The 14489-nt window shown below is 38.0% G+C and overlaps 1 protein-coding gene across 5 annotated transcripts in view; it reads right to left on the bottom strand.

Moving 5' to 3' along the window:
• The window catches only part of vwa10.1 (von Willebrand factor A domain containing 10, tandem duplicate 1), a 31093-nt gene that overhangs the window by 1404 nt on the left and 15200 nt on the right, over positions 1-14489 (bottom strand). For all 5 annotated transcript variants that reach the window (XM_087237420.1, XM_087237419.1, XM_087237418.1 and 2 more), the window contains 12 exons: positions 13500-13784; positions 12763-12856; positions 12499-12627; positions 11308-11494; positions 10120-10289; positions 8433-8542; positions 8153-8269; positions 7301-7483; positions 5625-5757; positions 4620-4772; positions 4368-4463; positions 3170-3435 (listed from right to left, as the gene is read on the bottom strand). In XM_087237420.1, the coding sequence (XP_087093546.1) occupies positions 3170-3435; positions 4368-4463; positions 4620-4772; positions 5625-5757; positions 7301-7483; positions 8153-8269; positions 8433-8542; positions 10120-10289; positions 11308-11494; positions 12499-12627; positions 12763-12856; positions 13500-13784 (1923 nt within the window). The remainder of the gene's footprint in view (positions 1-3169; positions 3436-4367; positions 4464-4619; positions 4773-5624; positions 5758-7300; positions 7484-8152; positions 8270-8432; positions 8543-10119; positions 10290-11307; positions 11495-12498; positions 12628-12762; positions 12857-13499; positions 13785-14489) is intronic.

The following is a 14489-nucleotide window of genomic DNA, read 5'->3' as shown; positions in this document are numbered from 1 at the left end:
AATAAAAATCGGGTTGATGTCAGAACCCAACATTAGACAAATGTCAGTGTCCGAAGATTTCAGTCACTTTCCAGTGCAACCTTAATACAACTAAATATCAACGTCTTAAGGCTGATTTATACTTCTGCATCAAGGAATCGGCATAATCGTCTGCTTTGCACGTAGCCGTGCAGTCACATTTCTGCGCTTTGTTTGTGTTCCTCTGCAGTAACACTTCCGAAATGCTAGTTGGCAGTAGGTTTTTAAATTCCTCTGTGTCGAGGTTCTTTGCTGGTGTTTTTTTTTTTTCTGAATGCTAAAAGTAGCTCAAACTTGCTCATTCAGAGGCGGGAACCGAAAAAATCAAAGTTTACATCTGGAGCTGCTTCACGTGACTCAAAACTGGTAAACTCTCGCAGCAATGCCAACGCTTGTCACCACTACCAAGCCGACCAATAACAGAGCTTGCGCTATTCTTCATTGCGACGTATAGTTACATTTTTTGAGAGGTTGCGCGTCATGGCCAAAGCATATGTAAGCGACTATAAATCATCCTTGATGTTAAAGCTGACGATGTGTGGAAAACATTGATCAGACGTTATATTTTGGTTGCCATACCTGACGATTAAATGTCAGTATGTGACATAAATATGACATTGGTTTAGGATGTTGGCTCAACGTTGAATTTTGGTCGCTTTCTAACACAACCTAAAATCCACCAAATATTAGCGCCATTTGATGTTGTTATTGAAAATCAAAATAATAATGTTCTTAGACACTGACTAGACATTGAATTTTGGTCACCTGACATCACGACCTTAATCTGACCTAATATTAAAAGCCCCTTTCACACAGTGATACCAGTAAATATCTGGAAAATTTCCGGAACGACTTTACCGGTATATTCAAAAAAGCGCTGTTCACACAGGCGAGGACGTTACGGAAATTTTCCGGAAAAGAGCATTCACACATCCATTCCAAAATACCGGTAAATTCTGACATCATTCACCACAAATGAGCTTTAAACGGCTGCGCTTGTATTTGTAAACATTTTACTAAATTACAAACTCTGTGGATGATCAATATTGTGAATATGTGCGTGTGCAGGCGCTCACAGGCTGTTTCACTTCACAGGCACACGCAAAGCTTGAAGGTAAACAAACAACGGCTTATCATAAGCATCTCATCGATGATTATTTACACAGTTGGCATTAAGAAGAACATATAAACGTGATCTGACTAACTTCTAGCAGCTAAATGTGCCTGGAAAAATATTCAAAGGCTTTTATTCTCATAAACCGCGCGGACGTAAATGCGTCTGACTGTTGGGATTGGCTAAAGCAGACGTCTCACGTCAGCACGTTCTAGACGTGCACGCGCTTATTACGGCAATCTTGCTTCTGCATTCACACAGCGCAGCATTCCGGCAAATTGCCGGTAATGTTACAACTTCTCTTTCTGGAAAATAGCCAGAACGAATTTACCGGTATTTTCAAAAAGGACCTGTTCACACATACAACCTTTCCGGAAAATTGCCGGCAATTTTCCGGAAAGGTCTGTATGTGTGAAAGGGGCTATTGTCTTAAGATGATGTGTGACTGCTGGGTTTGCACTTCTTGTGTCTACTGCTTCTTCTTGTTGAATTGCTGAATGCCTTCTCAACTGTAATTCACTTTTGACAAAAATATGTTTTTATATTCGCCGTGGCGCAGTGAGTAGCATGTTTGTCTCACAAAAATAAGATCGCTGGTTCGAGCCTCGGCTGGCTTAGTTGGCATTTCTGTGTGGAATTCTCCTCGTGTTTGCATAGGTTTCCATCGGGTGCTCCGGTTTCCCCCACAAGTCCAAAGACATGGTACAGGTGAATTGGGTATGCTAAAATTGACCGTAGTGTATGATTGTGTGTGTAAATTAGTGTGTATGGGAGTTTCCCAGTGATGGGTTGCAGCTGGAAGGGCATCTGCTGCGTAAAATATATGCTGGATAAGTTGGCAGTTCATTTGACTGTGGCAACCCCAAATTAATGGAGGGACTAAGCCGAAAAGAAAATTAATGAATAAATGTAAATTTAATATTATGTGTTACTTAACAAAAAGGCTTTTTTTTTGAGACTTACTTTTTGAGTGCTTTGCACTTATCATTTATCTTTTTGAATCCCATTTTCCATAGAACACAGACACATTAATTACCCCTGAAGAACTTTTTGTTTGATTTTGGATGTAAATGATGTATTGTCTGTATTGGTGTTGTAAATAACAATAGAAAAACCTGATTATTTTATGGACTTATTTCTCTATACAGGGTGCCTGCAGGGTCTTAAAAAGTATTAAAAGTTAATATATCAATTATGAAAAAATTAAGGCCCTTAAAAGGTATTAAAAAGTCTTAATCGCATTTTTACTAGATCTTAACTTTTGTTCAGTCTTTGACCAAAGTGTTTGACTCAAAAGAAGCATAACTATATTCATTTTCCTCCTAAAATTTGCAATGACCTGCTCAATCCATGTGATTGGTTCAGGCCGGGGAGCATGCGGCCAAGCTCCACTGTCCAGGTGATGTCACGTAATTTGCGACAAACGCAGGATGGTGATGCGACGCTCTCCACATGTAGAGAAATCATAGAGCGAAACAGACGGTAAAATGGGAAAGTTTTGCTATTCTTGTCTGCCTATTCTTGGTTGGAAAAAGACAAGTTCAAACAGTTTCTGAAGCCTGTCGCTGAAAATAACTGTGTATTTTATTCTATCAAGCTTTGTTTCTTCCGAGCTTATCAGAGTCCTGTTGCACGGATGTGCTCCATTGATTTTTTTTTTAACTACAACAGTTTACTAACAACTGTTTATTAAGTTAAAGGTTTGAAACTGATTTGAACTTGAAGTGGAGATGAGGTCTTAGAATATTCTAAGAAGGTCTTTAAAAGGTTTAAAGAGGTATTAAAATTACCTTTAGGATTCCTGCATATACCCTGGTATATATTACTTATACAACATATTGTTTCAAACTACTAAAATGCCAAATAGAGTCCATGTGTTAAACTGCAGAGTTGAATTTCCAACATCAAAATCAGCGATCAAGATCCCATAATGCAATTCATAACCGTAAATAAATGGAAAACACCTGTGAATCACAAAATAAGGAAACTTAATTAACAGATAATGTTTTTAGTGTACAGTAGACAGATCATTTTTACCACAACAGTAATTTTGGATCCTTTAAGCTGGATGGGTGACTGTCTCTGGAATCGACTGATCGTCGAGGACTTATTCAACAGCCCTCTGAGCTGCACCACAAATGCCCACTCTGGGATTGTGTCTATATTCACCAGGAAGTCTGTTGTACCCACTGCTTTGATGGTTCCATTAACAACAGCAGATCCTGAAGCTTCAACTAGAAGCACATCCGTCACGGTGACTGAATCTCCTCCAGTCACAGAGACAAACAAAGTAGCATTCCGACCTTATCAGCAAATCACAAAAACACACGCATGAGACAAACAAAATAACATCAAAATGTACCCACATCACATTTCCAAATATGTTGTGGGGAATTTTACAGTCTACCCTTACAGAGAAACCCCATGAACTGCACATATGCAATCAAATATTGACATGAAATAAGTAAAACACATGTGAAAACACAAATGAAATACCTTTTCTTGCATGAACATGTTGCATAATAATCTTTTATACATGTGGCAGCATTCCAAGGCGGGAAGGCATTCCATTTAGAAATTTGGTACATGTAAATATATGCTAACTACATATGACATACAAGTTGATTTGGATTTGATATATATAAAATATATGTCATACGAGCAACATATATTTCAAGCATTGCATTTTTTTAACCATTGAAATTCCAAATATCTACATAACTACTGTATATAGCCTAGGTTCAAAAGTACTAGAATCATTTTGTCCGTGTTTTTTTTTTTTTTTTTTTGACAAATGTTTCACCATTTGATGGCATTTCTTGTGAGAGTATTGTAGTAAGCAAATATTCCTGTGGTTATCGTCAAAAATCGTTCTATTTTGTTGTACATGATTAAATTGTTATGTTATTTCAATTACGCTATCTGAAATCCATTTTATGAAGTGGACAAACACTGCCTCCAGAGTCTCCTCTTGAATCCTGATAGGGTAACCAGGTAACATGTTGGCTTTCCAATGTAGCCACAGTGTTAGCCTCAGCCAAAATGTTCCAAAACTGCACATTTTATATATTTAAAGTGTGATTTTTCATTTGATTGCACATGGTAAGCTCATGTGGTTTCTCTGTGGAGGGTAGTGACATTAAAATACATATTGAATATACATTAGTTGATGAAATATGCCTGCGACCCTACAGACAATGTTTTGTAGAATGAATAGATAGAGATGATGTTTTACCAGTGAAAGGACGGGTGTAACTCTGTCCCCATGAGTCTCCATGACCTCCCTGAAATATCTCCACAAAGTAAACAAGGACGTTCATGGAACTCTGACCTGTATTAATTACAGAAGTCATGAGTTATGGATAGGCATTTATTGTGCAAATAAGACCAACTCTTTCCATTGATGAGCTATAACAGTGAATATTCCATTTTATCATTGTACCATTTTTAATTTTGACCATCATGTCTCATGCAGAAATAACATTACCGATAACTTTTAAGGTGTAAGAGTTTGGGGAGTTAACAGTGATCTTCCATTCCCCTGTCAGGTTGTTAGAGTTGAGTTTTAGTCTCATTAGACTGTTTACAGTCAGGATGCTGCCAAGGGGACCAGCTGCCACTGAACTTGACTGAGAAACACCTGAAAATGCAAGCAGGCAAATAAATAGTTACATTAGAAGTGAGATACGCTATACAACAGATTATTTAATCATTCCTATTATTTAATGCCATCCCAGATACGGTATAAACAGGTTTATTTCTTAGATGAACACAAAACAAATGCTTTATATTAGAAAAATAAACCCAGTATGTGCAAGCAATCTTAGAACCCACAACAATGGTCAGCATTGGTCCAGCTAGTTGGTTTGTTGTGTTCCACACATTATTGCCTGTCAGGTTACCATCTGAGCTCATTAGTCCAATTCAACATGTCGAATCGGCGTTGGGCCATCGGTTGAAAAGAACGCTCTGACTGGTTATTCAGCAACGGAACCGAGTATGAGTGTGTGATGTAGTGAATGACTTAGCAAGTAAACAATTCAAGAAACACAAAGAGGCCAGACTGATAATCTATTAATCTGTATCTTTTGCAAGAAATGTATATCATTTGAGAAATGTAGCAAAATTGCAGTCATCTCTTTGTGTTCCCTCTTGACATAAATTGTTTACTTGCTAAGTCATTCACTACATCACACTTACACTCTGATTTGTTGCTAAATAACCAGTCAAATCACTCTTTTCAGGCGGTGGCCAAATGCTGATTTCACATGCTGAATTGGGCAGACACAATGTGACAACACGTCAAGAAGCGATGTGTGAAACACACAAAACCAACTAGCCTGATAGAAAGACCAAAAGATGTATTTGTACATGAAAATGCCACTGCGTCTCAGTTATCCACTTATGATTAAATCACTGAAGGCCTACGCTTTTGACTGATAGATAAAGCACACAGTAGCTGAGCCCAGTGTTCACAGATGTGGAGGCTCACCTGTAGGGCTGTAGAGAGTAAAGACTGGAGAGTCTCCTGTGATGTACACAATCACATTAGACAGAGTGGAATCCAACACAAAAGAGAAGCTTTCTGTTTGGGACGCATTTCTATTGACTTGAAGAATAGTCACCTTCAAGAGAAACAAGTTTTAGGATATTTTGAGAGTAATAGAGATCATTATGATGGGCGAACTGCCAAGAACAGCAAAGTAAAAATGAAAGCAGGGTTGTCTGAACCTCTTCCTGGAGGGACACATTTCTGGAGTTTTGCACTAATGCTCATTCAACACATATGAACCAGTTAATCAAGTTCTGCCGGATTCACGGTGCATTCCAAACAGGATATTGTTCTCCAAACAGCGCTTTAGAGTGAAAACAGTTGTGGCTGCCATATGGAACTGTAATTCCAAACCAAAGTGCTCAAAACTAGCCACTTCACAGAGCCCTTCAGAATAAAGGTTTTTGAAGGCTACAAATAATGGGCACTTTGGCCCCTTGTGAATGTTGTTTGGTGTCGAATAGCACATTGCATTTTGAAGGGCTCATCCTTATGCCGTAATCTCTTCCAAGTCATCACTCTGTACACTATCTGACAAAAGTCTTATGCAAGTTTGAGGAACAACAAATAATATCTTGACTTCTAGTTGATCATTTGATATCAGAAGTGGCTAATATGAAAGGCAAATGTGTCTAGATTACACTTATTTTACCTAAATAAAATATGGTCACGCCTTGATTTTTAATTATTTAGTTTGGACTGTAAGGTCTGACTTTGCATAGACAAAAGTCTTGCCACTTAACAGAAATAATGTCCAGTATAGAATATAAAGTCATGGTGCAGTGGAAAAAGAATTCATACTGTGTATGACGCCCATGAACTTGAAGGACTGCATCCATACATCTCTGCAATGACTCAAATAACTTATTAATAAAGTCACCAGGAATGGCAAAGAAAGTGTTCTTGCAGGACTCCCAGCGTTCATCAAGATTCTTTGGATTCCTCTTTTATGCGTCCTCCTCCATCTTACCCCAGACATGCTCAATAATGTTCATGTCTGTGACTGGGCTGGACAATCCTGGAGCACCTTGACATTCTTTGCTTTTAGGAACTTTAATGTAAAGGCTGAAGTATGAGAAACAGCGCTATCCTGCTGGAGAATTTGCCCTCTCCTGTGGTTTGTAATGTATTGGGCAGCACAAATGTCTTGCCATCCATTCTGTAGATCTCTTGCACGTCCCCATACTGAATGTAACCTCAAACCGTGATTTTTCCTTCACCAAACTTGACTGATTTCTGTGAGAACCTTGGGTCCATGTGGGTTCCAATACGTCTTCTGCAGTATTTGTGATGATTGGGACGCAGTTCAACAGATTATTCATCTGAAAAATCTACCTTCTGCCACTTTTCCAAATGATCAACTAGAAGTCAAGTTTTTATGTGTTGCTCTTACAACTGGGATCAATGACAAGACTTTGGTAATGCAGTGTATTGTAAACCATTCAAAGGTTTTAGGGCATAAAGATCGACCTTTCTGAATGAAATGCAGTGAATCTCACTAGAAATTCCTAGGCAAGAGTATTGGAGCTAAAATCTACTGGATACTGGCCTTCCAGGTGTAGGATTTGTCATCTCTGAATTAGCAGATTAGGATATAAACTATTGTTGGAACATACCTGACCTGAAGTTATTTCATCTCCAATAAGTGTAATGGCCTGAGATACTGTAGACAATGTGACCTCAATGGTCTGTCCACCAGAAATATGGGCCAGGTCTCTGTACAGCTGTATGTCTGACTGAGACAATGCTTTTGATGATGAGGCACGTGATAAAGTGGGGTTTGTTAGCAGGAAATTGACCTAGAATTTGAAAAGAGAAAGTTTCAAGGGTTAGTTCATCCAAAAAATAAAAGTGTTATTAATTAATCACCCTCATGTCATTCCAATCCCATTAGACATTTCTTCATCTTCTAAACACCAATAAAGATATTCAAGGTAAAATCTGAGAGCTCTCTCATCCACCAATGCCAGCTACAGTTCTTAGGCCAGAAAAGAAACCAAAAACGCTGTAAAATTTGTGTGTTCATTACAACAGACAATACAATTCTTGCATGTTGTGCTACTGACTTGGATGCCGATATATCATACTGCTGATAGTAAACATGCACCCTGATGACCTGACTTGGCAAAGAAGACATTAGCGAAAATTAAGTTGTTTTACAATAGGGGGATGGTGCAAAAAAGACTTCCCCGAGCTTCATTTGGTTACAATTAAACCACTGATGTCCTTTGGAAAGTTCTGACAGTGTTTTTGAATTTTCTGGACTTTGATCTTCTCTGCACCATTGTTGTCTATGGAAGCTCCTGGAGTTTATCTAAGATGTCTTAATTGGTGTTCTGAATGTAAGTTCTCATGGGATTGGAACAATAATTAATAAAATGTTCAGTTTTGTGTGAACTAACCCATTAAGGTACCTGTAGACTGAGTCTAACCAAAAAAACAAACCACTGGCTTTTGCTGTCACTCACTTTTGATTTGGTGCTTTGTATCATGGCTTCAACTGAGCTTTTTAATTGTGAGTCCTTTGCTGGACCATCAGTGTAAACAAAAATGTCTGATGACGGAGGAACTCTTGTCAGTGCCAACTAGATTCATAAAGCAATGAAGCAGAAAACAAAGACATTTTAAAATTCTATGGTGACTTTCTTTCACATTATTGTCTTAAATATGTAAACAAATATTTGTTTTGCTGTGCAATAATTTCAGTGTGAATGAAGGTTAACATCTTGACATTGAGAACACACACACCAGCAGTGCTGACAGGCACATCCCTGGGTTTGAATTAACCAATAATGAAAGAGAATTGATCTGCTCTTTGAATGTTTCTGCATTGCTAGTTTTTATCAGAGATCCGGCATCTGCAATTAAATGACACAAACACATCACTATAGTGCACTTTAACAACAACATGCACATCTTCAACATGGATGGTGACTGCTCTACATAGAGTTTAGATGCAAAAACCTATAAGTGCCCTCTGAAATTTTCATCTAAAATTAATATTTTTACAAGTACATGCCAACTTACACTAACCATAACCTCAACCGAACAGTCCACTCATAATCTATTGAGAATTAGTTGGCAATTAAATGTAACTTAGATTCACAAAATGCGTTAAAGAGACCATCAAAATAAAGTGATACCAAAATTTCAGACGACAGTTAGGGATTTTTACATCTGAACTCTTCATATCTCACCCTACATCATGTTATCTTCTTTAACCATTATAGCATTATAATATGGTGCAAGCAATGAAATCAAATACAAAAAAGCTTTTCAACTACTTCGGAGATGAGTTTAAATGTTTAAGCATTCATTCATTGCTATTGTATCACACTGATATCATCCTTACCATGGACACTTTTCTTTCGTAATCTACCTTCTTGGAAGAAGAATTATTACAGAGTTTAAATGTGTTTAATATACTTTATTATAGAACAAACATCGCTGTTAGTATAACAAAGAGATTTGATTAAGGGTGGTGTCATCTTTTATTACTTTATATATATTAAACCAGTGGTTCTCAAACTTTTTTCACCAAGTACAACCTCAGAAAAAAAATTGATTCTCTAAGTACCACCATGACCTTTTAACATTGGGATATAAAAATACAGGATACGCCCCAACAACCATTATAAATATGTGGAGGAAATTAGCTTTAAATGATAGAATGCATAACAAACATTAGCAAAATTAAAAATAAAAGAAAAGATTTACTGATCACATCGGTGTCATCATACATATTAAAGGGTTAAAAGTGTATAATTTTTTTTCTTTAATTATTCAGCGATTCCTCAGAGTACCACTAGAGGGAAGCCTGTCACTGTGTACCAAAGTTCGAGAATTGTATTAAACACTATATCATAATACAGCCATTCTTATTTTGTCTGATTTGCGTAGTATCTTTTTGAATATAAATAAATAAAAATATTTCACTTTTCTTTGTGAACATTCTAGCTAAGGCATATTAAGATGAGATTGATCTGAGGTTTTTGTTAAAGCATAATCTCGCATAAACACATGTGTTAAAGGGATAGTTCACCCCAAAATTAAAAAATACTCTTTATTTACTAAGAAACCAGTAACCGTTGACTTCTACAGTTCTGGGTGAACTATCCCTTCACCAACATTTTACATCATTAATACATTACGGTAATCGACTTAACGAAACGATCACCATCATTCTCTGCTACTAGTTCTAAAGTGACATTTTGAAATAAACAAAGGAGGCTTTTGCTCAGCTGTTAAACAGGTCCCATTGACTTATTGTATAAATGCCACACCACACTTGTAACACTGCAATATGGCAGTACAGTATATCAGAACAGCTGTGAGTAGTACCTAGTAACAAATCACATTGCCTTGATACTTTTGGGATCATGCTTTTGAAGTATTAGGTCATCTGTTCAAATGTGTTCATGCACATTATGCTTACCCAGATCACTAAATAGGACGAGCATGTATTCTGAAGGTTCCTCTGATGTTCCTATTATGCTGTCTATGAAGCTGAACAACATTGTCTTGGCCTCAGCTATGTAAGCAGACAAACTGCCAGTGCTGTCGAACACAATAGCCAGAACTGAGGTCTGAGTGAGGCCCATCAATCTGAGAAAAAAAACAGCAGACAATATGGATTTATTAAAGCAACAATATACTCCATGTTGACCTAGATGTTTGCATCATTAGCTAGAGAGATGTTAAAAAGAGTTGCTAAAAAAATACATAAATTCTGTTATCCTTTAATACTTGTTTCAAACCTTTATTCATTTTTTCGGTCACACTTTTTTTTGATGGTCAGTTTGTTAAATTAATTTTCATTACATCATGCCAAGGTGGTTCATTCCGCTGTGGCAACCCCAGATAAATAAATGGACTGAGCTAAAAAAAAAAAAAAATGAATGGATACATCATGCCAACTAATTCTCATAAGATTATATGTAGACTGTTAGGTTTAGGGTTAGGGTTGGGGTTAGAGTTGGTGTAAGTCAGGCGTGACCAACCCTGTTCCTGGCGATCGACCTTCCTGCAGATTTCAATTGCAACCCATATCAAACACACCTGCCTGTAATTATCAAGTGCTGTTTAGGCCTTAATTAATTGGTTCAGGTGTGTTTGATCAGGGTTGGAGCTGAACTTTGCTGGTAGGTCAATCTCCAGGAACAGGGTTGAGCACCACTCATGTAAGTTGACATGTACTTGCAAAGTTTCTTATAGTCAGTTAAATGTCTGCTGAAGGAGCAATATCTACAGATGTTATACTCAAGTGGACCATCAAAATAAAGTGTTACTGTTTTTTAATTCTGCTGAACACAAATGACTTTTTGAAAAAAACCTGGAAACCTGTTACCATTGGCTTAGTATTTGTATTTGATCATAGTATTTGTCTATAGAATTAGTTTTTCCTACAATGGACAATGATCGGTGTTCAGCTTTCTTTAAAATATCTTCTTTTGTTTTCATGAGAAGAAACAAACCCAAGGGTTTTGAACCAATTATGAGAAAATACTGATTGAATTTACATTTTGGGGTGAACTATCCCTTTAAGGAGAATAATATCTGATGGAATGACTCTATTACAAAATATGGACCCATGCATAAATATAGATTGAGTAGCATAAAGTACCGCAGAAAGGCTAGGTCGCCTACGGCCAGTCGGATGTCTTCCAGCATCTCCATTGTAGCATTAATGGCCATGTTAGCAGCCCGCTGATGAAGGAAGCCATGACTTGAGGCAATGTCATCTTTATTGATTCCTCCAGTGGGTTCTGTGTAACTGGTTCTGTCAAAAAAGCCACCATGGCTGCACTTGCCTGAGAGAGAGTTAAATGCACTTTTATTTAAGCCAGGTGTTTGAGAACTTTTGAGAACTTTTTTTTGAGATCTTTCTTGAGATGTAGAATCAAAATGTTCTTAAAAACACATATTGAAAGTTACAGAACTTTAAAGTAACCCACTTAAAAAAATTTAATTCTGTCATGGTTCTGTCAAGTTTTACTATGGTAATATACAGTATATGAATGTGGCAATGTTGATGTGTTTAGTCTTGGCTGCATAGATCTGCTATGCTGCTGCTGCTTTGATGCCTTATGTTTTATTATTATTATTGATTATTATATGCTACAGGCATCACAATGGCTCAGTGGCTAGCACTGTTGCCTCACATCAAGAAGTCCCGGCTGGACCAGTTGGCATTTCTGTGTGGAGTTTGTATGTTCTCCCTGTGTTTGCATGGGTTTCCTTTGGGTGCTCCAGTTTCCCCCACAGTCTAAAGACATGCTGTATAGGTGAATTAGATTGTCTGTAGTGTAAGAATGAGAAAGTATGGGTGTTTCCATAGAACATATGCTGGAATCATTGGAGGTTCACACCACTGTGGCAACCTCTGAAATAAAAACTGACCCGAATGAAAATTAAAGAATGAATTATATACTTCTGCCAGAATTCACAGACATGCAAACTAAGAAATTTAACACACTGCAGCCAACGTAGCAAATCCAAACACAGGTGGAGCTGGGGTGGAGGAGGGTCTCTAAAAACCCCTATTTAAAATGTTGAGGAGCAGCTCATTTGCTGTTCAACCACAGCTTAACCAATCACCTGTGTCATTTAGTTAAGGAGCAGTGAACTTTCAGCCTGCGCACACAGAGTTTATGACAGAACTTTTGTATTTACAATGGTCCAGGTGTGATTAAGAGCTTCATTCTCTCCCTGGAGATTCAGCAGAAGAATTGCATTGAGACTGTTCGAATTTAACCATTAAAGTCAAAGCATTATTTAAACCAACAAGTGCGCTTGAGAGGCTAAGCTTACTTACCTGCAGGTTTTTTTGGAGTAATAAGCGAGAAATATCCTGAGGTCAGTAGTTTCTGTTGTATAATCTCTGGCAAAATGTTGTCAGTGCAGTCGTCTCCAACACAGCTTTTGCATGTTTTTGTATTAGGACCTAGATATCCAGCCATACATCCAGAAAGACATAATCATACGATCATGGACAGTTAGAAAGACTATAAGATATAGTGCTAAGAAAGCTAATTTAATTTTGAGATGAAAACTTGCATTACTTTATAAACAACTATACCTGCTAGATTACTGAGAGGAAGCTCAGGTTTAATCAGGGTGCTGTAAGGATCTGTGCTTCCTAGTTCCACCCAGTTACTGTGACTATAGAAATCCTGTGAACAAAAACACATTCCTGCAACATCGGCTCCTCCTGAAAATGTAGCCCTATATACGTTTCTGGAAATCACAAATTATGTGGCCAGAATTACGTATGGCTGCAATTCATCATTAAAACCAACGCTACAGGGCAGTATGACATCATTCCTTTTCCTGCTTACCAGCTGACCCCTTACCAATGAAAGCTGAAAACATAACACTGTCGGTTGGGTTTAGAGAAGTGGTGTTTAGGTCAATAGGTGCTTTTTAAAATACTATGGGTGGGGGGATCGGTTGGTTGGTCAGTCAGTCAGTAAGTCAACAGCTTCCTCTAGTGGATTTATGTGAGAACAGCAGGTGCACATGGCACATTCAAGAAAAAATTTGAGATCTCAAAGAGTACACAGCTGCCTCTGTTGGATTCACAAAAACAAAAACTGCAAAAAAATACGTAGCTCCTGGGACGTAATTTGCACTGTCCAGAAATGTAAATAGGTGTACGTAATCAGAATGAGCCTGGGTTGCATATATTTGTTACAATTCGTAATGCATTCATAAATACTACTCTGGCAGAAAGTCCCACAAACACAATAAAAATAGTTACTCAGGGATTTTCATTGTATGAGGCCAGCATAAGTATGTTCTTCATGACCAACTTACCTGTAAAGTGTGGCATACAGTCCCCAGGCTGGTGCGGGCAGCCAAGTAGTTCCCCTGTTTTACACTGACTTTTACAGCGGTCATACCCTGAGTGATGAGATCCCGTCCATTTTTGAAATCTTCTTCATCGAAATGATGAGCAGTACTGAATTGCTTTCTATCCACAGCCGCATTGCTAAGAGTCGCCTGGACTATAACCGCTGTAAAAGTGGGTATTTTTAACAGGGTTGAATATGCATTTGAGCAGGCTCTTTCAACAATACTTGCTGTCAGTTTGCTGTTGATCTGTAGAAAAGAACAAAATATAAGCATATGCAGAAACACTTTAGAACAAGTTGTATTTATGATTTTTAAACTTCTCTGTTAGCTACCAATAAATGTATAATGAATATTCACAATGATATAGCTGGTCCAGGTTTGCAGAAAATGTCAAGTAAAGTGACGTAATCAACCTTACAAAGTATCATGAGTCTTTGGATTGTGGGGGAAACCTGAGCACCCGGAGGAAACCCACGCAAACACAGAGAGAACATACAAACTCCACACAGAAACACCAACTGACCTAGCCGAGACTCGAACCAGTGACCTTCTTGCTGTGAGGCGACAGCACTACATACTGCGCCACTGCATTGCCCATGCTTTTCTCGTTACTTAAAAATAATTTAAATGGATTTTAAAAGTGGGTCAAGATAGGCCAAACTTACGTGGCCCACATATATTTATTCAACATCTAGACCAAACACTACATTTGAAATCTGGCCCAAGTTGTGAGTGCCACCAATAAAACGATGCCAAACCCAGGCCATGTTCAGCCCACATGCTGTATACATGCCAGTGCCGGAAGAATGTCCACTGTACCAGCTTTATGCCAAATCTGGGTCATAATTCTTTGCTACCTGGGTGGTTATGTATTGTAGATACATGTAGAAGGTACTGAATTGGGATGAGGTCTGTCATATTTAATGTTTGAAGAATCAGCATGCACCCTCA

The sequence above is a fragment of the Danio rerio genome, chromosome 1 (genome assembly GCF_052040795.2).
Source record: "Danio rerio strain M-AB ecotype USA chromosome 1, GRCz13ab, whole genome shotgun sequence".
Taxonomy (NCBI): domain Eukaryota; kingdom Metazoa; phylum Chordata; class Actinopteri; order Cypriniformes; family Danionidae; genus Danio; species Danio rerio.
Note: the sequence above shows the minus strand (reverse complement) of the source record. Positions and strands in the feature narration are given on the sequence as shown.